Raw genomic sequence first — 23,514 nt, forward strand, 5'->3', positions numbered from 1 at the left:
CTCCAGCAAAGTGCGTTAAGCAGGAGAAGGACACATTTTGTCTCCTGTTTTTAACAGGCCATTACAGAGAATGGTGGAGAAACAGCAGGACAGGCCAGGCAGGAGGCCATTGAGGGACCCGGGTGGTCAGGTGAGAGCGGGAAATGAGACCTGGCCACACGGCAGACCCACTTCAAAGGCGCAGCTTCCCCAATCTGAGTCCACACTCCTAACAGCAGTTTTGATTAAAGACATTTTAATAAGGAGAACATTTTAATTAAGGTTTTCGGAGGGGAGACTGGAGTGCATCTTACAGTTGAAGGCTGTGTTAGAGTATAGGTTCAGCTGTTGTAGAACAGGAGGAAAAAAGGGGCAAAATGAACCAAAATAACAGTAGTTTAAACAAGACAGCCCTTGCCTAAAGAGTGCAGCCTGGGCTGGTGACTTTGGATCCTTCTGCTCTGCAGCTCCACCACCCTGAGACCCAACGGCTCCTATGACATCGAACACCAGCCTGTGGGAAGCAGGTGGGAGAGGAGCCCCCCGCTGTGCACACACAGCCCTTCTGCTCCTGCCAGAGTCAAGGACATTTAGTATTCATGGGTGGCCACATATCCGGCTAAAATTCCAACACTACACAAGTGGGGAAACCAATACTGGGTCAACTAGCAGTCCCAGACAGGCCTCTACAGAACGGCTCCCTAAAGATGCCCTGGAGCAGGTGCCAGGTCACAGTCCCCTGGGAGGCTCGGAGTTACCACAAGGGGCCCACAAGTCCCACTGTGTGGCAGGCTTGGCCTAGAGGCTGCAGAATGCATTATATGCACGAACATTTTCCAGAGGTGTGTAACATGGTGATGGTTAATTGAATGGGCATTCAAATTAAAGTATAATTAAATTTACAGTACCATTTTAATATATTTGCTCTAGAAATTATACTTAAGGCACAACTATTAACATGTAGGGGATCCATAAAAATGTTTATCCTCAGAAGAGGTCTTCCTAGCTAGGAAGCTCTGAGTCCTTTAGTATAGGGGAAAGAAAATAGACTTGAGCTTTATACAGACCTGGGCCCAAACACTGCCATCAACATCGAGCACGATTGTGAGTGTTTTGGAACCTCATTTATTCTCTTCTGTTCAATGACGACAGCGATCTCTACTTCATAGGGTTTCGGTCAGGACTAAATGAAGTTAGGAATATAAAACATCTATCACTAAGACTGGCCTAGAAAAGGTGCTAAATAAATGTCGCTATTCCTTGCCCCGGGATCAACGAGAGTGAAGTGGGTTGTAGCTGAGAAGTGAGATTTATGGAGTGAATCCACACAACACAGAAGTCTCTGCCTATGCACTGTGGCTTGGCGTGAAGTGCACCGTCTGTGCCTTGCACCCAACACAGGGACACCCAACACTCCTGTGCTGGGTGCACACAGCATGCTAGTTAGAAGGATATAGACTGGGCACGAGAGGCTGGGCTTGGTCCAGCCCTGTGCCTACTGTGTCAGCAGCAGACTTAAGGAGACTTCTGAGCGAGATCCACCAGCATTCACGACGACATAAACATGCTGAACTCTTTCCAGCTAACACGAGGGAAAAGAGCATATCTGTGGGTAGAAAACCCACACCTAAGTGGACAGAGGGTAAATATTTCCTAGCCCAAAGGAATCAAGGGCCACGTGGATATAAAAATAAATATCTGGTGAAACTGCACTGATGTGTTGAGAAAGACATAACAGTGATACATGGCATGTGCATGGTACCTGGCCGTTTTCGTGTTATTTTCACATTATTTTACTGAATTCTAATGACAGCCCATGAACAAGGCAGTATAAATTTCATTGTCCCTTTTGTGCACATGAGAAAAATGGAGGTTGAGATTCAGTTAGTGCCTTGGCCAGGACCGTGTGGTTAGAAAGGGGCCAAGCTGGAGCCAGAACCCAAATCGCCTAAATCTCAGGCTCTGCCATGCTCCCTGGAGACTGGGGGGTCTGGGGACCACACGGCCAGGAACGGGCATACTCCAATCCATTCTCAGGAGCCCAGAGGAGCTTTACAAGAATGTGTCCCTTGAGTCAGACAGAAAGTCAGAGCAGAATGTATAGCTTAAGCAGCAGAGCTTGAATGCTTCAGTCAAAGTAGAGCCTTTGTGGTAACTGGTAAATTAAGAGATATGACTATTTTATTTACTGGCCAAATGTACAGCGATGCTGTTGGGTCTATTCCTTCCCCTGAAACTCATCTGCTGGGTGACACTCTCTCTGGACTCACTGCACAGTGGCTGTGGAATAACAGGCCTCTGGCCCCACCTAAATCTCAAAGCATCTACACTTCCTAACCTCTCTCTTAGCAGCTGTGCACCCTTCAAGGTGGCAGACTATGTATAGGGACGTCGCCCCTCCCACTGGGACAGATACCATGGGAGCTGCTCTGCTTCAATACCTTCAATAGTGAAGAACGTGAGTGATTGTCTCTATTTAGACTTCTCCGTGAAGATCCGAACTGACCGAAACGGAACTTGAAGCTTAAATTCTTGCTGTTTCTACTATAGTAAGACCGTTGACACGAGAACCCTCACATTTGCAAATGTCATTCTAGGATACTGCTTCTGCCACTAAATGCAGTGAATTCTAGCTAATAAATGTAAGTGAGGTACTAAAATCTTCCGACATGCTCAATCAAGTACATCTCTCTGGAGTCACGCTTCTGTGGAGAACCATGTGTTTCCTGGGCTCACCTTCACATCGAAGGTCAGCGCCTCCTCAACTGTTACTCAAGTTGTGTCTTTGTTGATTAGCAATACATGCCCGGCAGGAGCATTCCTCAGGCATTTTTAGGAATCACTTACTCCTGTGTCTGAAAAGAAGCCAGGGTGGGCTAGGGCTTCACAGATCAGAGTCACTGCCATGCCAAACACGCTGCTCTCTCGTGACATCTGTTTTCTGAGTGAGAACAGTCAGTCTTACGTGTCCTCGCCACCCTCACCTGCTCGATTGGTGGCTTTCTTTTTGGGGCTGGTCTTTACCGGGAAACATGAAAAGAGCCACCAGGTGATTTCATGTGGAGGATTAAGACGCTGCGGTCAGATGTACATGTGACCGACAGCCCAGTGTGATTCACCGGCCACCTGCCTCTCTGCTGCATGCCAGTCCTTCAGGGAGTGGGCTTCAAATTCTGACCTCTGAAAAATCACACATGACTACATGTGTTAGACCTTCAGGAATCCCCGGAAATATTAAATCCATCAGAACCAGAGTTCTTCTGAATTTATGTTTTTGCTTTTAGTGTTCCAGTGTTGACTCGTGCCTGTTTTAATGATCTCATGCTAACACTGAATTCTATGGCCTCAGATGCCTGTATCTGAGTGCTCGTTTTGATCTCAGTACATAGGAATTTAACTAATTTCTTCCTATATGAATATATTTACCCTGTGCATTAACCACGAGGCTGGATACGCCTGCATGTTCCAGACCATGTGGTGACTTAGCACCACCTAGCAGAGTGCCTGGCAAACACATGAGGCGCAAGATGTGTCGCTAGTGAATGACTGTCTTTTACAGTATTTTAGAGATATTGAGAGGGGGTCTGATATGTTTGGGGGCCATATATCCCAAATCCTAAACACAGTTCTTAATTTTGAGTTACCAAAAAAAACCCTCATCACACCACCAGCAGGTCTTGAGGACGTCACACCTGAGTTAGTGGTAAAACTGCTCATGGTTTTAGGACTCTGATTTCTGAAGCAGATGAACATGATAAGCTAACAGCCATGGAATGTGAGGAGCACAATGAGTAAGTTGAACAAGTGATTAGTTACGATTTTTGTTGTTGTTGCAAGTAATTGAAACCCAACAAGCTAGCTTTAAAACATAAAGGGGTGGGGGAGTGTACAGGAGCTCTCACAGCTTGGAGAGCCCCCAGGAGAGCTCTCAGGATTGAAGGGAGAGCTGCAGGAGCGAAGGGTGAGGGGCTCAGAGTCGGCAGGGGTCTTTCTTCCTCCTCTCACTCTTCTCCCTCCCTGGCTTCGCCCATAGACACTTCCCACATACAGCAAAGGGACAACACCTTCTTCTCCCACATGATAGTCCCAGGGAAGGACTCTAATTGGTCCTGCTTGGGTCACATGTCCATTCCTTGGATCAAACACTGTTGACAACAGGACAAGACGCTGTAATTGGCCAGGTCTGCGTCACATACCGACCTCTTCGGTCAGTGAAGCAGGACCTGTTTCCAGAAGGGTCATGGGAAACCTTGCAAGGCAAAGATCTTGTTACCATGGCCCATTACACTGAGCTCTCCAGAAAAGTCAGTCTGATAACAATGTGGGAAGGCCATACACCTTGCAATTTAATATTTATGAAAGTATATAACACATCAAGCACTATTCTAACTAGGAATGAATACACACAAGAATAGAAAAACTCTCCTCCTATGTGCATAATTTGTCCAGAATATCAGTGGAAAATATCTCACTCAACAATTAAACTCCATTTTCTGCAAACACCATCATGAATGATTTTATCTTTTGGTTTGTAGTGCTGAAGCCAAGAGGCTCTAGTTGGTGACACTTAACCAGATGGCCACTGAGATCTCCTCCAGCCTGGGAGGTCTGTGCCTACCCATTAGACTCTCAACACCTCTGGAAGAACAGCAGAGGAGCTGCTGCATGACTGGACACTGTCACAGACTCCGTTGCACCCACCTCCCCCCAGATCCATGTGGTGAAGTCCTACCCTAGGCAGAATGTGACTGCATTCATGTTTTAACAGGGTTTTTAAAGAGGTAATTAAGGTAAAATGAGATCATATGGGTGAACCCCAATCCAATATGACCAGTGTCCATACAAGAGGCAAAGATATGGACACATGTAGGTACAAAGGACGACCATGTGAAGACCTCTGGCTGTATGCAAGCCAAGGAGAGGGGCCTCCGAAGAAGCCAGCCCTGCTGTGCCTCGATCTCGGATGGCCAGCCCCCAGACTGGGAGGGAGTGACAAGCGCCATGCCAGGCCAGTGCTCTGCGGCCTTGTCACGGCACCCTAACAAATCAGCAGACACAGTAAGCCAAGATTGTCACAGGTGGCTGGGTGAGGACTGAGGCACAGCTGAGACAAACCTGGTATGTGGGTGGGGACAAGAGGCCCTTTCCACATTCTTTGTAATGCGGAATTCCCCCGAGATTCAGGGGCCAGTCCTAGCAACCTAACTACCTGTGTGTGCTGATGCAGGTGTGATGTAGTGGGTAGGATGTTAAGAGAGGCAAGGAGAGAGAATTCAGTGACAGAGCTCGCCCTCTTAGAAATGTCGCCAGGGCTAAGCCAGAGGAGGATCGTTAGGCAGGGCATTGTGGCTGGCTGTGACAAAGGCCACAGACCCACCTGCAGGAGCCTGTCTCCTGCATGAACTCAGGCTTGTCTGGGCTCCTGTGTGTGTCTCCAGTGATAATTTTGGAGCTCTCTGCATCCTGCCCTGACTCAAGTAGCTGAGTCTGCGCCATCTGGCTGAAGACTGACCAGCACGAGCCCCTGGCCATCACCACCCTTACTCGAAATGCTCGCCAGGCAGAGCATCCTGTTGAGGCACAGCTGTCGAGGCCTGTAGTCCTGCCTTTCTCATGGGATGGGACAGTCCAGGAGTCTAAACAGAGGTGACAGCTGAGCCTTTTGATCATAGTGTCCTCATCCCACCAGTCCTCTCCCTACCCTGCCCCCACCTCAGCCCCCTCCCACCAGGGACCCATCCCCCACATCACTCAAGACTTTCCTATCATGAAACCCTGCCCCTGGCCTCCTTCCTAGGCCCAGGCTGCTAGCCTTCACCCATCCAGTGGATGTGCCTGGACCTCAGACCTGCCTTAACCTGCTTGATCTCATGACCCTCTGGCAAGTCACCCTGGCACTGGGTGTCCTTTGAACCAGCACACAGGACTCACCAGTCTGTGCTGCTGGAGTCACATTGAGATTCCATCACAAAGCACAGTACACATTTGGAAAAACACACCCATTCATTGAGAAATAGCCAACATTGCATACCCCCTACACAAAAACCTGACATCAAAGGGAAAATATTTTTGTCAAACAGACTGATTGCTAAATGAACAAGATTTGTGAAAAGTCCCATCTATTATATAGAACTTCTCAGTTCATAAGCTTCTCACGATATCATATCATCGCATTGCTAGAGCAGCTCTTGTAAGGCATTAGGACAGAACCTGGAAACTGCTTCATTATTGAATGTTACAATGATATTTGCCAACATGGGATTTTTTACTTGTGTGTGCACTCAAATAAAATTTCTGGCCACCATTTTTTATAGCCCAAATATATTAATAGCTCCACATAACAAATTCCAAAGAAGACAAATGAAATATTTAAATAACCCCATGTATCGTGGGCCTACTCAATACTGCATTTTACACTCACGTTATTTTTTTTTCCTAAATCACCCACAGACATTTGAAAAAAAACAAACAAACTGATAATGTCAAAAGATGAGAAAGGCTAAACTCAGAGAAATAAAGGAATCACAAATCAGGAAAACTTTGGAGTTGCTGGAAAGACACTTTAATTTTGCAGATAAAAGGCTGCATTAAGGAAAAGGAATACAGTCATCAAAGGTGAGCAGGTCTCTACTGCTGGCAGCTTCCTCTGTGGGACTCTTCCCACCCTGACAGCTGTGGGGGAGGGGTGCCCAACTCGCCTGCGCCTTCATTCTCTCCCTCTCCCGGCCCCTCCCCCTCCCATCATAAATGTCTGCAGTCACATTCTTGAGCTGCTGTGTGATTTCAAGGTTCACCTCTTCCATGCAGCTCTGACGCTAATTATCCCAGCTGTAATTAGTAAGATAATTAAATACCAGCTCGCTCGTCACTCTACCTTGGGTCGGGTCGTGATTCTCCCAGAAGACCCTGAGCAGCTCCTCAAAGCTGATGTGTTCTGGCTGGTACACGACCCGGACAACTTCTGCGTGGCCGGTCCTTCCTGGAAAGATGGAGAATGTACAACCGAAATTTACTAACAACATCAATTTAATGCAAGTGATTTGTTCTCAAAAAAGCCAAAAGACAAGAGCTAAAACTCCCCCCTCTGAAGAAAGGCTGGAGGCACAGTTGGACTTCAGCTAAGCCTCATCCCAAATCTCTGTCCCTGGCTCTTTTTCCATGAAAGCACACGGTTATCCCTGGTGCACTCCTCGGGATGATGACTTCTCCACTACACTCAGATATTCTTTCACGACCATGAGAAGACAAACGTGGGTTTTTGTTTTTCTCCTCTCTTGGGAAACCTCATGACCCAACCTGACGTAGTGCATGAGATGTGATACTCTACAGGGGGAACAAGCCTATTTATTTTTATCACCCCCCATATGTACATATATCCCCCGTGCGTGCATGAGCTGTATGCAGTAAGCTGAGCTGCACTGCAGAGTGAGATGTGCCAGGGAGAGAGACCTGCAAAAGACAGGCGGAGGACTCGTTCACATGAGATAAATTAGTTAATAAAGGGACGCGTTGGCTGAGCTGTTAACAGGGATGCAAGGGTTAGATGCAGATCCCCACAGGGCACTAAGCGTCCTCTCAGCCTGTGTCTCTGTGGTGAACAACTATAGCAGCAAACATGCCTGCAGGAGCTGCTGCAAGCAGGCCCATCCTCAAAGGCAGTTCCAAAGGTCCAGTGGATGAGTGAAGTGGGGATTTGCAGTACCACTGTGGAATTCATGCCCCTTCTTACTGTGTAGTCTTAGAACATGGTAAATAGTAGACGCCTCCACACTAACATCATCCCTATATTTAAATGTGTTTTCTCTTTTCAGTCACAAATGTGTAGGAAAGAGTTTGGGCTTGCCAAAAGTGAGGTCTGGCCTTCACCTCAGCTTCTGAGAGATAATCATCATATACCATAGAAACGTCTTGTTTAGGGTGGGAGTTGGCCATGCCAAAAAGACCAACCATATGAATCAGGGTGGGGGCTTTGGGTCACCATAGCTTCAGTCGACTTGGAGACTAAGTTCAACCACATGGGCAACCAATCAGCCGATCAATCAGCCAATCAATCAATCAATCAGTCATGCTACATGATGGAGTCACAGTAACAACTATGGACACTGAAGATCAGGCAAACTTCTGCAGTTGGCAGCAACTCTGCATATTGTCACACACCAATGCCAAGAGGTTAAAATATCTCAACTCCACATGGGAGCAGAGAACAGAAGCCTTTAGGATCCTCCCAGCTCTCCCTGTACATCTCTTCCTTTGGCTGTCCTTGAACTGTCCCCTTTTGCTATAATAAATCATGTCCAAGAGTATAGCTTTCAGTAAGTTCTGTCGGTCCCCCTATCAAACCATCAAACTCAGGTGGGTGGGGAATCTCCTGGTCTTGCACCTTGGTTTGAAGAAGTGTTTTTCCATATGTTGGTTATCTTACTTTAATTCCACAACTGTCCAATGCTGTGGCAGGGAAGACAGAAATCCCCATTTTACAAACTCAAAAACTGAAATTCACATAGCCAGTGAATTTCTGGCCATAACCTGAAAAAATACCTTCACAGGAAAGAGAGCAAGGTAAGCATTTGACACGAGTCCAGAAAAGGAAAAAATCTGTTTATTATCTCTAATCTTTTTTCAATATTTACATTTTTTTCTGATTGCAGAAATAATATTTGCAGATAACATAAAGCTTAGAAAATGAGGGGAAGCATACAAAATAAAATAAAAATCACCTATACTCCAAGCACTATCAATGTTTTTTTATGCAACTCTTTCCAGTGTGTACCAAATGTGTGTGCACGCCCCCACACACAATTTGTTACATTGTAATCATTACAGCATGTTTTCCCACTTACCAGCATATTGCATTTCCCTGTGTCACTGAAGTTTTTAGAAAACACCATTTATAATGACAACGTAACTACATCAGATGATTGTCCAACTGCTTATTTAAACATTCCCTGTCATTGGGCCTCTAAACTGAGCCCTGTTTTTATCCAAGAATGTAAATATTTTTCAATGCTTCTGAGGCCACCTCAAGCCACAGTTACAAAAGTAGAACTTCTAAATCAGCGTTTATAAACATTCATAAATTTCTTGGTGCTTTTCAGTAAAGTTAACCCAATTTTCTCTCCCCATTGGCAGCATAGTTAAGGGCCAGTCTCAGTCATTATCACAATCCTTTTAATGCTTAGCACTTTATAGCTGGAAGATAGTATCGTATTGTCTTATTTATTTAGAATGAATTTAATTATTAGTAAGGTGAAAAATAAATCTCATGTTTATTAGTAATTTTAATTTCTTCTTTTCTGTAATTTTGGCCATGTCCTTTTATATTGGGTTATTAATTGGCTATTATACTGTATTAATGATTTATTATTAATTGGTCAGTCTGTTAATTCAAATACTATAGTCATTCGAGTTAGCATTTAAACAGATTTTATGCTGACAGCTATGAAAAGAATGATAGTGGAGGGTTTGGGAAGAAGATACATGTTATTGTAAGACCACTTTTGATCTACTTTAGTTAGAAAAAATTAAATTAAATTAAATTAAGATTTTAATTTGAAATCATTATTTTGTAATTTGAAATGTTTAAATAAGTGATTCAACTACATAAGCGTTAAAACCCTCTGAAAATCTAAAAATGGCAACAATGTGTTATAAATATGACATATATTTGATGTGAAAAGCATTGACACCACACCGGAAATATAGACAAAAGATATAAACAGAGAAAGAAATAAATGCAGATCAAGACATAAAAAGTGTTCAACATTTATAGTAATCAAATAAAAGTAAATAAATGCACATTAAAACATTAACATACCATCTCTTATTTATTACATTTTGCAAAACTGCTTAAGAGTATCCTAGTGCTGTTGAGGATACCATGAAACGGGTGCCCTCTCTCAGCTGGTGACAGGGGAAAGTTACTAAACTCTTTCTGAAAGCCCATTGGCATATGTGGCAAGAGCCACAAAGATGATCCTGTACCTTGATTAAATGATCCAGAAAATCGATCTCAAAGGTAGAACCCCAAATAATGGAAAAGATATATACATGCACAAAAAATTCACTCCATCATTGTCACAATGGTGGAGTGCTATAAGAAATACAAAAGTCAAGAAAACAAAAAAAATGCAAATTATGGTATAGCCACATGATGAAATATCACGTAACCATTAAAACGCCATATCCCGACCATCATGAAAGCTGTCACTGTTCACTGAACATCACCGATGCGGCAGACACTTCACCCACTTGATGCCATTTGATGTTCAAAACTATTTTGTCCATTTTTTTTCTATTGTGACAAAATACACATAACATAAAATTAACCATCTTAACCATTTCTAAGTGCACAGTTTGGTGGTACTAAGCATAGTCACACTGTTGTGCAGCTGCTGCCACCATCCAAAACTGAAGCTCCACACCTCAAACACTAACTCCTCACTCTCTCCCTCCCCTGGCACTCACCATTCTACTTCGTGTCTTTATTAGTTTGACTCTGCAGGGTACCTCACATAAGTGGAATCAACGGTATTTGGCCTTTTGTGACTATCTTATTTTACTTGGTGTAATGCCCTCAAGTTCATCCACGTTGCAGCATGTGTCCAGATTTCCTTCCTTTTTAAGGCAGAATCATACATGTACCATATCCATTCATCCACCAGTGGGCCTTGGGTGGTCTCCACCTTTTAGCTGCTGTGAACACAAGTGTACAAATATTGCTCACAACAGTTTTGCTGCTGTGAACACAAGTGTACAAATATTGCTCACAACAGTTTTGCAAAAGAGATATGGTCCCCATCTAACAGATGACGAAACCAAGATCTCTCCACAGGTTTCCTCACCAACATCCCACAGCCAGTAAGTGGCAGAACCCAGTCACAAGCTAATCAGGTTTCAACTGCAGATGAAGCTCAGGCTCTTTCCAGGACCCAGAGCCAGGCTTCCGAATGGAGAGACCTGAAGTCACCCAGTGACACAAGTGTTACCCAGGCAGTGGCCCAGATGAGAAATCACAGCTGTGTGGTAATTGACACCCAGGTGGTCAAGAATATTTTACAGAATCAGGCTTTTCTTTTGTGACTGCAGTACAGGGTCAGGAAAGATTTCCACTCACCAGCAAACACTTTCAGACATGATCTGCCACTGACATTGTTTGTGGAAGGTTTAAAGAAGCCTGCTTACTTAAGAGAAACTACTGCCATTCAGATTCAAGATCCATTTGCACTGACAAATGCCCAGAGCTGCCCTCGCCAGACTCACCTTCAAGTTTCTTTACCTTATTTCTCCCCAGAGAAAGAAGCTGTGTGAAGATGCACAGTGCAAAAGATCAAAAGGATCAAGGACCTCGGAACCACTTACAGAAATGCCCACGTTGTACAGAGCCCGCCAACGTGGGAGGCTGATTTCATTCCAGAGACCAATCTGCAAATACTTTCTTATGCTTCCAGAGATAAGAGGGCATATCTTAAAAATACTTGAAGCTGTGTCTCTGCATAACATCGTGCAAATAGCATGACAGATGTGACGTGCAAACATGCTTGTTAACAATTCTTAGCCGCACTGTAGGTGCTTTAACATGATTGTTCAAAAATATCTTGAGAGGAAAAAGGACGAATGTCCTCTATGAGCACTTCCTCTGCTGTCTTATACTGCAGCCCCGAGGAAAGGGAGAGAACACAGAGGGGTTGGTTCCGGGCAGCCATTTCTTCCAAGACAAAACATCCAAGAGGAAACACATGGGCGTTTTCTGGGGGCAGAAAAAGCAGGCATTCTGGGGTCATCCAGAGCTATGGACAAGCCAAGTTATCCACGGAACCAGGTATTTCTAAAGGAAACACCAAGATACATCAGCCAATTTTTAAAGTCCTGTGTCGTAGCTTCCCATCCCATGGGGCAATTGCTAACCTCAGCTCTTCCAGGTTTGGGTGGTTAGCTGTTGCTGCCATCAGGATGAGAAGGGAGAGCGCTGGGGAGCACGGTGAGGCGCCCGGCAGACGGCGTGCACGGGGCAGGACCGGGAGCTGCTGGCAGCACCACTCGGGGGCCACAGGGCAAGGCTGGCCTGCTGGCTGTGCCTCTTAAAAATGGCATGACCGTGGCAGGCCCACAAAGAGGGGACAAAGCCAATGCAATCTAAGGCTCCCCTGCAAAAGAGCTGTGCCTCTCCTGGGGGTCTGCACCCCTTCCTGAAGGCCTTTATCTACTTGACCACCGGGCCTCAGCTTATTCACCTGCAAAATGGGGATTAGTGCCTGGACAGGGGATGTAAGTCTATCTAAGTCTATCTTACTATTCTAAGTCATACTGTTATGATTATTCTCTAATGAGCTGTGATGGCATAGAAAAAGACTGGAATGAAAGCCACAGAGGTAGCTTAAACCATAGTTCTAACATGTAGTTTAATACTTTTTTGACTGTGATCCTGGGTCACCTGCTTTTTTAGGTGGAAACAAAAATAATCTGACTACATGACGTCATATGTGGGAAAGGATTTGGGAAGAGTAAGCTATCCGCACACACATGTGAGGCTTCTACTGTTATTACCATTTTGCATTTCCTTAAAATGACTGTCTCAACTTCAGGAGAAAACACATGATATTAGGAGGTCTCCATCTTCCCAAACTAAATTTATCTCTGTAAGTATCTGATGATTTTACTCATTCATTCTAGAAATAGCAGTTGGGTGTGTGTGACTATTGAGCGGGTGCTGGGCAGCTGGACCACCAGGGTGACACATTCCGGCTCTGATGGGGACTACAGTCTGGCCTCCATCCACACCGTGTGAGGGTCCAGATTCTCCCTCTTGATAAAAGGGTGAGAAGAGGACTGTATTTTTCAAATGTGATTGCCCACTTTAGAGTCAGAAATTAAGAGCCAGGTTTAATAAGTGAGTGTTAGATTTGGGCAAAAGGACGCCTCCGGAAGCAGGGTTCAGGAGTGGATGCTGAGGCTGGCACCTTGCCTCCCTGCAGAGGCCATTTCCCAATGTGCTGTGTCAACAGTCTCCTCCCAACAAGCATCTCTGTCCATTGGAGTTGGAGAGACTTGGGAGGCTGCAGAGCCCCTGGGGCTGAGATGCAGTAAGCTTCAGAAGAGAATACAAGGCCACCTCTCTCCAGTCGTGCTAAGTGTCCACAAGCTGGCAGGCAGCAGGGACAAGCTGTAGCATCATGAACTAGCATGATGAGACAGTGAGACCAGAGATGAGGATTATATTCCACACTCTCCATAGAAATAGGGGCTCTTCCCCAGCCGGGGGGCAAATCTCATGCAGAAAGTCCTGGCAGGAGACGGAGCAGGGCCATCCATGCCAAGAGTACCTTGAGCCAGAGCAGGGCTCGCAGTTTGGGCTCTTTGAGACTGACCAAGAAGGGCCTCTAAAGGTGACCACCAGTCATCCCAGACCTGCACAGTCTGTGCACACAGCTCTGCTCCCAGTGGGGAGGGAGACACATGCCTGGTTCCCAGCAGTCACTGCAGCTGAGTGGGGGCCCTGTTGTAAACAGGACTCTGCTATTTCTCACAGGGCAATGAGAGACCCACTCAAAGAAGGTCAGCACACCCTCTCCCTCATGCCAGGATCCAGCCATATCGGGTCAACAGGTGCCTGCCTAGGCACAGATGGCTGGTGCCACCCAGACTGAGGAAGCCTGTGCAGAGTGCTTGGGAGCTGGGCTTGGGAGCCAGAGTGCCCAGGCTGGCATCCTGGCCACTTATCCACTGTATGACCTTGGCAAAGTGCATTTGTCTCTGGGCTTTAGCTTCCTTATCTGCAAAATGGGGATATTAATAGTATCAATGTCAGGGGTTGGTTATAACTATGAGTTCACTAATCCAGGGGAAGCATTTAGAAAAGTCTGGCCCATCACACACATAAGAATGCAACCAAGGAGAACTGACATCATCAAGATGGCAGAATAGACAGTCCTCAGCATCACTCATCACTCTTCCCACAATCAATTAACTTACACCCATTAACAAGCAAAGACTGCCAATCTGGGACCGCTGGAGCTCAGAGAACAAGGGGGAGAGATCTGTGAAGTTCATGAAGGCAAGAGAAGCCAAGGAAAGAGAAAGAAGGGACTAATCTGACCATTTTGAGCCCTGGCTGCTTTGGGGATGGCCCCAGTGAGCACAGGGAGCAGGAGCCAGCAAAAGCCACAGCTGAGCCCTTTGTGTGATGCTGCCTGGAGTCTGCAGGGGAGAAGAGGGCCTCAGAGTGCACCCTACCAGCCCCCAGGACAGTGAACCACTGACAGGTTCCCACAGACCCACACAGGGGAGAGAAGCCACAACCAACCAAAGAAAGGAGCCACCCAGAAGCTGGTGAGTCATTGTGAGGGACCCATGCATGGCCTGCACCATGGAAGGCATTTGGAGTGTGGCAGGGAGACTGGCCCACTGGGGAAACATCAGGGTGCAGTGTGGGCAGCTCATCTGCTTTCCACTCAACACAGGCCCAGTGAAGATTGGACAGTGTGAGAGAACTGCAGGGGGCAGGGTTTGCTGGAAAGACTCAGTCCTGGGCCAGAATTTCCAAACAGTCCAGTGCACCTGACCTCGTAAGACCCAGAAGTGATTAAAAGGCCAAGAATTAAAATCTGAGCCACAGTAAAAGCCTTCCCCAGAGAACAGGCAACAAAGCAGCTATTTAGCTCAACCCCGGGGCTAGAGTACTGGTACCCACAGGAAGTTCCCCCAATTGTGGAATTAACCAAAGGACAACAAATTAGTTCCAGTGCAGAGTTTACATGATGCAGGTAGCTAATAATCCACTACAGAACTGAAAAACAAAAAATAAAAATAAAAAATAAAAGTAATAAAAATAAAAATCATGGACCAGTGAGAAATCTCCGATATTAATCAGTAAAGGTCCAACACCACCAAAGAACACCTATCTATAAAACCTAGAAGAGGTAGCAGTCTTCTCAACTGCCCAGGAATTAACATAAAGACACAAAGATCAAGAAAGAACAGAGAAATAGGACACCAGCAAAGGAAACAAACAAAACACCAGCAATGGACCCACAGGAACAGCAGATTTATGAAATGTCTGACAGAGAATTCAGAATAACCCTTTTAAGGATGTCACAGAGTCACAAGAATACACAGATAGAAAATTAAATGATATCTGGCAAACAATCCAAGAGCAGAATGAGAAACTTGACAAAGGAACTGAATCCATTAAAATGAAAATAGAAATTCTAGAAATAAAGAATGCATTATCTGAACTGAAAAACTCAATAGAAAGCTCCAACAGCAGATTTAATCAAACTGATGAAAGAATCAGTGAGCTCAATGATAGAATGTATGAAATTATCCAATCAGAGGAGCAAAAAGAAAAAGAAATGAGAAAAAATGAAATAGAAATACAGAAAATATGGGACTCTCTCAAATGAAATAACCTCCTCATAACTGACATACCCGAAGAAAAAGTAAAAGGAAGAGATGTAGAAAGCATATTCAAGAAAATAAAGGGTGAAAATTTCCCAACTGTGGAGAATGATGACAGCAGACATGTACAGGAAGCTCAGAGGCTGCCAATAAAATTCAATCCAAGGAGGAACATCCAAGGCACATCATAATCAAATTATCAAAAACCAAAGACAAAGAAAGGATACTGAAAGCAGCAAGAGAAAAGAAACACATAACATTCAATAGAGCCCCAATATGTCTCTCTGCAGATTTCTCAGTAGACACCCTACAGGCCAGAGGAGAATGGGATGATATACTCACAGTGCTGAAGGAAAAAGACTGTCAGCCAATAACTCTCTATCCAGCAAAACTAACCTTCAAATATGAAGGAGAAATAAAGTCTTTCCCAGACAAACAAAAGCCAAAGGAATTCACCAACACTAGCCATGCGGTATAGGAAATGCTAAAGGGAGCTCTTCAATCTGAAAGAGAACACTAAAGAGCATCAAGAAAACATTTGAAGGTACGTAACTCATTAGTAAAGTAAGTTCACAGACAATCTCAGAATATTCCAGTGTCATAAGGTTGGTGAATAAACTGCTTACATCCTTAGCACAAAGACCAAAGGACAAACGTAACAAGACAACAACAAATGTAAGAGATAGGCAATATTAAAACATGTAACTTGAAACAGCAAATGTCTAAAGTGGGGGGGAATGATGCCAAAGCATGGAGTTGCCTGTGGTTCTTTCTTTTTTTCTTTTATATATCAAAGTTAAGTTGTTATTAGCCTAAAATAATCTGTTGTAACTGTAATATGTTTTTTGTGAGCCTCACAGTAACCACAACACAAATACTTATCAGACATACTAAAAATAAATAGCAAGAAATACATTGCTAGAGAAAACCACTCAATCACAAAAGAAGACAGTAAAATCAGGAAAAAGGAAAAAAGGATCAACAAAACAACCAGAAAAAAGTAACAAAATGGCAGCAACAAGTCCCTTCAGATCAATAATAACTCTAAATGTAAATGGACTAAATGCCCAAAGTTAAAGACACAGAAAGGCTTAGTGGATTATAAAACAAGAACCAACAATATGCTGCCTACAAGAAACTTACTTCACCTATGAAGACACACACTGACTGAAAGTGAAAGGATGGAAAAAGGTATTTCATGCAAATGGAAACCAAAAAAGATCCGGAGTAGCTGTACTTATATCTGATAAAATAGACTTCAAGCCAAGGAAAGTAAAAAAATTAGAAAGATAAGGTAGGTCATCATATAATGACAAAGGGATCAATCCAATAAGAGGATGTAACAATTCTAATTATACAGGCACCCAACTCTGGAGTACCCAGTCATATAAAGAAATTATTATTAAATTCAGTATATTGGCAGGATACAAAATCAAGACACAAAAATCAATAGCCTTCTTATACACCAATAATAAAATAGCAGAAGAAGAAATCAAAAAAGTAATCCCATTCACAATAGCTACCCCCAAAATGAAATACCTAGGAGTAAATTTAACCTAGGAGGTAAAAAATCTCTACAATGAAAACTATGAAACATTGGTGAAAAAAATTGAAGAGGACACAAATAAATGGAAAGATAGTCCATGTTCATGGGTCAGAAGAATTAACATCATCAAAATGTCCAATATTACCCAAAGCAATCTACACATTCAATGCAATCTCTATCAAATTAGATACAAAATGTCACATACCAGTGACGTTCTTCACAGAAATAGAAAAAATGATCTTAAAATTTGAATGGAACCACGAAAGACACTGTATAGCTAAGTGATCTTGAACAAAAAGAACCAAGTTGAAAGTATCACACTTCCTGACTTCAAAATACACTACAAAGCTATAGTAACCAAAACAGCATGGTACTGGCACAAAAACAGACAAACAGGCAAATGGAATAGAATAGAGAGCCCAGAAACAAACCCATGCATTCACAGCCCACTGATTATTTGACAAGGTGCCAAAAATATACACCAGGGAAAGGACAGCCTCTTCAGGAAATGGTTGGTGCTGGGAAAACTGGACATTCACATGCAGAAAACTGAAACTAGACCCCCATGTCTCACCATACACAAAAATCAACTCAAAATGGATTAAAGACCTAAATTTAATACTTGAAACTACAAAACAACTAGAAGAGGATATAGGGGAAACACTAGACAAAATGGGAGTGGGCAGTGCTTTTATGAGTTAAGACCACAAAGGCACAGGCAACTAAAGCAAAAATACACAAATGGGATGACATCAAACTAGAAAGCTTCTGCACAGCAAGGAACACTGTCAACAAAGTGAAGAGACACCTCATTGAATGGAAGAAAGTGTTTGCAAACTATACATCAGACAAGGGGCTATATCCAGAATATATAAGGGACTCAACAGCAAAAGAACAATAACACAATTAAAAAATTGGCAAAGGACCTGAACAGACATTTCACAAAAGAAGACATACATATGGCCAACAGGTACATGAAAAAATGTTCGACATCATTAATCATCAGGGAAATGAAAATTAAAACCACAATGAGATATCACCTTTATCAACAGGACAGAAAATAACAAATGCTGGCGAGGATGTGCTGCATTGTTGGTGGGAATGTAAACTGGTACAGCCATTGTGGAAAACAGTTTGGAGCTTCTTCAGAGAAGTAAAAATAGACCTACCTTATGATCCAGCTATCCCACTGCTCGGTATACACCCAAAGGAAATGAAATCAATATATCAAAAAGATACCTGCACTCCCGTGTTCATGGCAATGCTATTCACAATAAACAAGAGATAGAGTCAATCTAAATACCCATCAGTGGATAAACAGATTTAAAACACTGTGGTACACACACACACACACACACAATGGAACACTATTCAGGTATAATAAGAAATGCTATCCCATCATTTGCAGCAACATGGATGAAGTGGAAACCATCATGTTAAGTGCAGTAAGTCAGGCAGAGAAAGACATATACTGCATGATCTCACTCATATGTGGAATCTTACAAAAAAAGAGAAGAAGTGGTTCTCACAGAAGTGGAGAGTAGAATAATGGTTCCCAGGGGCTGGGAGGGGAGAGGGTGAGAGGGAGAAGAATGGGAGGACTAGCAGGTACAAACTATGCTGTCTACCCTAAGTGGATCACTGTGCGGTGTATGCATGTGTTGAAGCAACAGAGTACACCCCACAAAAATAAGTATCAATAAAACTGAAAAAAAAAACCCTCAATCAATATTAGGTTTGTTAGTAACAGCATCGTTAGTCTTGTTACGATTGCTACTATTACTGTTATTTCATAATTTTCTGAGTCTGGGAATTTATATTTTTACAAGATTCCCCAGGTGATTCTTAATAGTAACCAGAGCTTGAAAACCACTGGCCTAGAGTCCCGTGCACTCCTTACACAGCCAGCCCCCAGCCTGGCTGTCCTGCTCCCCAGCACTCACTGTCTCTGTCATCATCAGGAGACACAAGGAGCCCCAGGGGCCTTAGGGGAAGAAGAGAGGCAGGAAGTGAGAAGAAAGAAAAGGAAAGGAGGGGAGAGAAGGGGGGAGGAAAGGAAGAGAGACAGGGAGAGGGGAGGAAAACACAGAGGAAACTAGGAAGAACATTAGCCGTTTCCTAAGGTTGTGGTGTGGATGAGGAGAAGGTGGGTGAATAGGGACCCATAGCCCCTTCTTTTCCCTCAGGAGACTACTCCCTGGTGATGGTGACAGTACAGATGGCCGCTCATTAACGTCACGCACTGCACTGAGCTCCTGGTCTGTGCCGACGAAGTTAACCCTCACAGACACCCTGACACAAGTGATGTTAGCACCGCCACTTCTTGGAGGAGGAAACTGAGACACAGAGAAGTAAAGGGATTTGTCTGAAGTCACGCAAATACTAAGAAGGGGACTGGAGTGGAGCCCAGGCTGAGACGCTCAGGGACTCAGACGAGTGGTGATGGGTTCGGGGCAGGCGCGTGCTCATCAGACAGAGGACAGCGCCACTGTGGACTGAAGAAGTCGGGCGCCTTGTGGAGGAGGGCAGCGCGTTCTGAGCGAGGCGGATGCTGTGACACAAGCAGGGACTCCAGGAGCTGGGCTGTCACGGCCCCAGCACTATAAGAGCCTCTCGGCTGGCCCATCCCCAGGACCCCACATGCCATCCAGCAGAGATAGGAGCCACAAGCCCCCTGCCTTTGGACACAGCATTCTGTGCCTTATGAAGTGCTTCTGGACCCGCAAACTCGTTTTAGTATCACAGGCACCCTGTGAGATTATCATGGTGGAAATTATTGTGTCCATTTTATAGACGGAAAAGGCAAGGCTGAATTCATAAGTAACTCTCAGCTCATGACATCTCTTAGCCAGAGTCCAATGGCCCTACTCTCTGCTGTTTGTCTCTCACCTGTCTTCTGCACAGCGGCCCACAGGAGCCCTTGTCCAGCCACCAGGACCCTCTGCACTGGCGTGATCCCAACCTCACTCCCCCACACCCTCTCCTGATCCAGTCATATCCCCAGCTCCACCCAGTCCTGGTGTCGCCAGCCTGAAGTGCCCTCCCTCCATCTGCAACCCAAGCCCTCCCCTGATGTCAAGGCCGCCTTAGGTCCCGCTTCCTGCAGGGAGCCTTCTCTGAGGATGGGCCCCAAGAAGAGGCCGGCTGCGGGGGCAGAGCACAGTCAGTGCCATCCTATGGGGTCGGCTTGGCCCACAGCCTGGCTCCTCAACTGAGTCACGTCCTGTGAGGTTCCTCATGGGGTCGTAGTGAAGAGGAGAGGTGATGGAAGTAGCAGGCAGGGTCCAGTAACTGGCACGTGGCAGGGACTCCAAAAATAATCTTTCCTTTCAGACCGTGCTGGTCCAGCCTCCCCAGATCCTCGCTCCACTTGGGATCAGTCCTCACAGCGTGACAGTTGAGTGCACATCATTTTCACACACTTGCTTGGTCTCCCCACATACAGGGAGCTCCCTGAGCAAAGAGACCATGGCAATGGCCCTTCTCTGCAGTCCCCCAGGGCTGGGCACATATGATGCTATGGATTGGAGGATTCCCTGCACTGGATTTTCGCACCACTTACTTGGCCTTCATCCACACAGGGTGTCCACACAAACCCCAGCAACACACACCAGCCTGGTGACCAGTGCCCAGATGGAATCATACATGCAGGCTCTGCTCTGACCCTCCATCCCTAACCACAGAATTCTATGTAAACCTCACTGCACATCCTAAAACAGATGCAGCTACTACCCAAAGGAAGATATTAGACATAGCCAATGCGATATGACACTTTACCGTATAAGACGGCATGATGTTTTATTTATTCACTAGTTAATAAATATTCATTGAATGCCTACTGAGTCCCACTCATTGAACTAAGTGTTGGGATCAATCGCCATTGACAAATGATAATAACGACCCTGGTACCATGGGTATTAGGCAAGGAACTGCTGGGTCCAGGTAAGGAACTGCTCCTTAAAGGAAAAAGAGCCCATCTATTTTATTTACCCTATGGGCAAGATGGAGGAGAGAAGTGAGCGATAGTGTTTTTTTTTTTTTTCCGTTAAATAATAGCCATTCTTTAACTCTCCTCATCCTTTCCCTGCCAACCAGACTCATCCAAACTGTTAAACCGGATCAAAGGGCACACAAAAAGATCCAGGTATTTGAAGGGAAAAAGGGAGATCGCGGGTGGATAGAACCTCCGCCTTTCCCTTACAAGATTCAAGACACTCCGTATCTCTTGCTAATTAGCTACAAAGAGGTAAGATGTCAGCTCAGTTTCATCTCTAGTTCCTGCAGATAGAAAATGTGATTTCCAACAATGTACTCATGATAAAAAAAAAGAAAATCCTAATACATCAAAATGAGATGCCCTGTGGAGTTCATTATAGGATTTGAGGAGTGTCTACACTGTCATTTCATCCTGGCTTTTGTTCTTTAGTCTCACCAGTCACTTAAAATGTCCAATGAGAAACGTAAATTTTAAAAAGCATCATATTGATTGAAAAGTAGAAAAAATGCTGTTAGAGCAATTGTGATATATTTTGGCCCACCATGGGGAGACACAGTGGGGTGTTTATAATCCCCCACTGCATATTTCATACGGACACATCTTTCTGAGATGATTCTCTCGGAGGAGTGCTATAAACACAGTTGAATTCTTGATCAAGAAAATTCCTCAGGAAAGCAATCAACTACAACCATCAATTCTTGTGCCGCTGGAGGTTTCTCACTGCTACAAAGGTAACTAGTAGGTAAAAGCAGGTAACAAGAGTAGGAGTGAGCAGCTCACTATTTCTGTATCCATCCTGCTATTTGTACAGGCTGGCCTTCACACCCAGCGTCAACCTTTTGAGCTGGTTTTTCCAGAATACGAGGCAGATGAAAGGACCAATGTGTTTGGGCTGATGAATGCCTACTTTCTAGACCAGCACCAGCTCCTGACCTACCATGACATAGGCAAGTCTCACGAGGTATCAACAGAATTTACTCTTTCAAGTAGGGATCGTGGTACCTTTTCAGCCAAGAGAACAAAAACAGTTTTATTAAATGGCCTGATTAATATGAATCAGGGTATTAGATGCTGAGAAACTGTGGCTCCTTGATGATACTAAATTGTACCGCCAGGTTTAAAATGAGGCTGTGTGTGCCTTGTTATCAGTGGGCTACACAGGAAGCGTGGTTCACAACTCTGTGCCTTAGATCCCTTGTGGAACTTTCTGAAACACCCTCACACCTTCGATGGCACCTCCCACTTCAGTCCCGATACAGGAGAGCTGGGGTCACGCCTGGGCACATGCGTTCTCACAAAGCTCCGTGGGTGCTTCTGACGCAGAGCTGGGGAAGGAAACCACGAACCAGGCATTGGATGTATGTGGCTACACCAAGGGAGGGGAAACTGACAAAAGATTTTCTTTTTAACGAAGTCTCAGAATTGCAAGGAACCCAAAGTGTCATCTAGCAAACGCCATATTTTACTTGACCCCAATGCAACATCCAGATGACGATTCCAGAATAGGGTGCACATGACTTCACAAAGCAGTCCACACCATCATTAGGATGTCCTAATTGCTGGAAGTTTCCACCTTTACTGAGTCAAAGTCTGCCTCCTGCTACTCACTGGCCCCAGTTAGGCTTTCTAAGGTCTCCTGACTCCCCCACAATGGCTCTTGTGGGAGATGAAGGGTTGAGGCTTTATGGGGACTGACTTTGGAGTCAGAAGACATAAATTTGAGGGTAGACTCTGCCAGACAAGCCACATAACTTCCCTTAGCCACAAGTTGTCCATCTGTAAAATGGGGATACCAACACCGGTCCCATCACTTTTAGGGTGTGGTTGATAGCATTCAGTAACAGCCATAAAAGGGAAACCACTTTGGGAACTCACTGGTAGTCATCAAGTCTATGATATTGTTACTAGTCTCTCCATCTCCATATACAAATAGTAATGAGCCACGTCATAATGGCATAACTTCACCAGGAAAGCCAGAAACTTTCAAATGTTTAGGATCGAGGCTGACAAACAGAATAATATGGACGGCTCTCCGGCAAAGATAGATTTCTCTGGGGAAGCTGTCAAGGGTGGGTTTTCCTAAAAGTGTCTGTGTGCCCCTGAAATCATGATAATAGAAGGAGCCTCCAAAAAACAGGTTTGATATTTTCTCATATTCTTCAAAAACTAGTCTCAACTCTTATTAATAACACAGATGAGAAAGGCACCTCTGTCAAAGCCCGCCATTACAAACGCTGTGGCTGCCTGCACCGTCCTGCCAAAATAGCTGCTGTAAGTCATCCAAGGACAACAAAAACTGCCTTCGTGCTGCACATCAGCCCCATCACGGTTGGTCTTCAGGACCCTGTGGTCGTGACACACTCTCCTGTCACGGGTGGTCTGCAGGACCCTGTGGTCGCGGCACACTCTCCCGTCACGGGTCGTCTGCAGGACCCTGTGGTCGCAGCACACTCTCCCATCACGGGTGGTCTGCAGGACCCTGTGGTCGCGGCACACTCTCCCGTCACGGGTGGTCTGCAGGACCCTGTGGTCGCGGCACACTCTCCCGTCACGGGTGGTCTGCAAGACCCTGTGGTCATGGCACACTCTCCCATTATGG

General features: G+C 44.9%; 1 protein-coding gene across 1 annotated transcript in view; it reads right to left on the reverse strand.

Moving 5' to 3' along the window:
* The window catches only part of MSRA (methionine sulfoxide reductase A), a 350,738-nt gene that overhangs the window by 103,417 nt on the left and 223,807 nt on the right, over positions 1-23,514 (reverse strand). The window contains exon 4 of the mRNA XM_063086834.1: positions 6,854-6,958. Coding sequence (XP_062942904.1) covers positions 6,854-6,958 — 105 coding nt within the window. The remainder of the gene's footprint in view (positions 1-6,853; positions 6,959-23,514) is intronic.

Source organism: Cynocephalus volans, chromosome 2 (genome assembly GCF_027409185.1).
Source record: "Cynocephalus volans isolate mCynVol1 chromosome 2, mCynVol1.pri, whole genome shotgun sequence".
Lineage (NCBI taxonomy): Eukaryota > Metazoa > Chordata > Mammalia > Dermoptera > Cynocephalidae > Cynocephalus > Cynocephalus volans.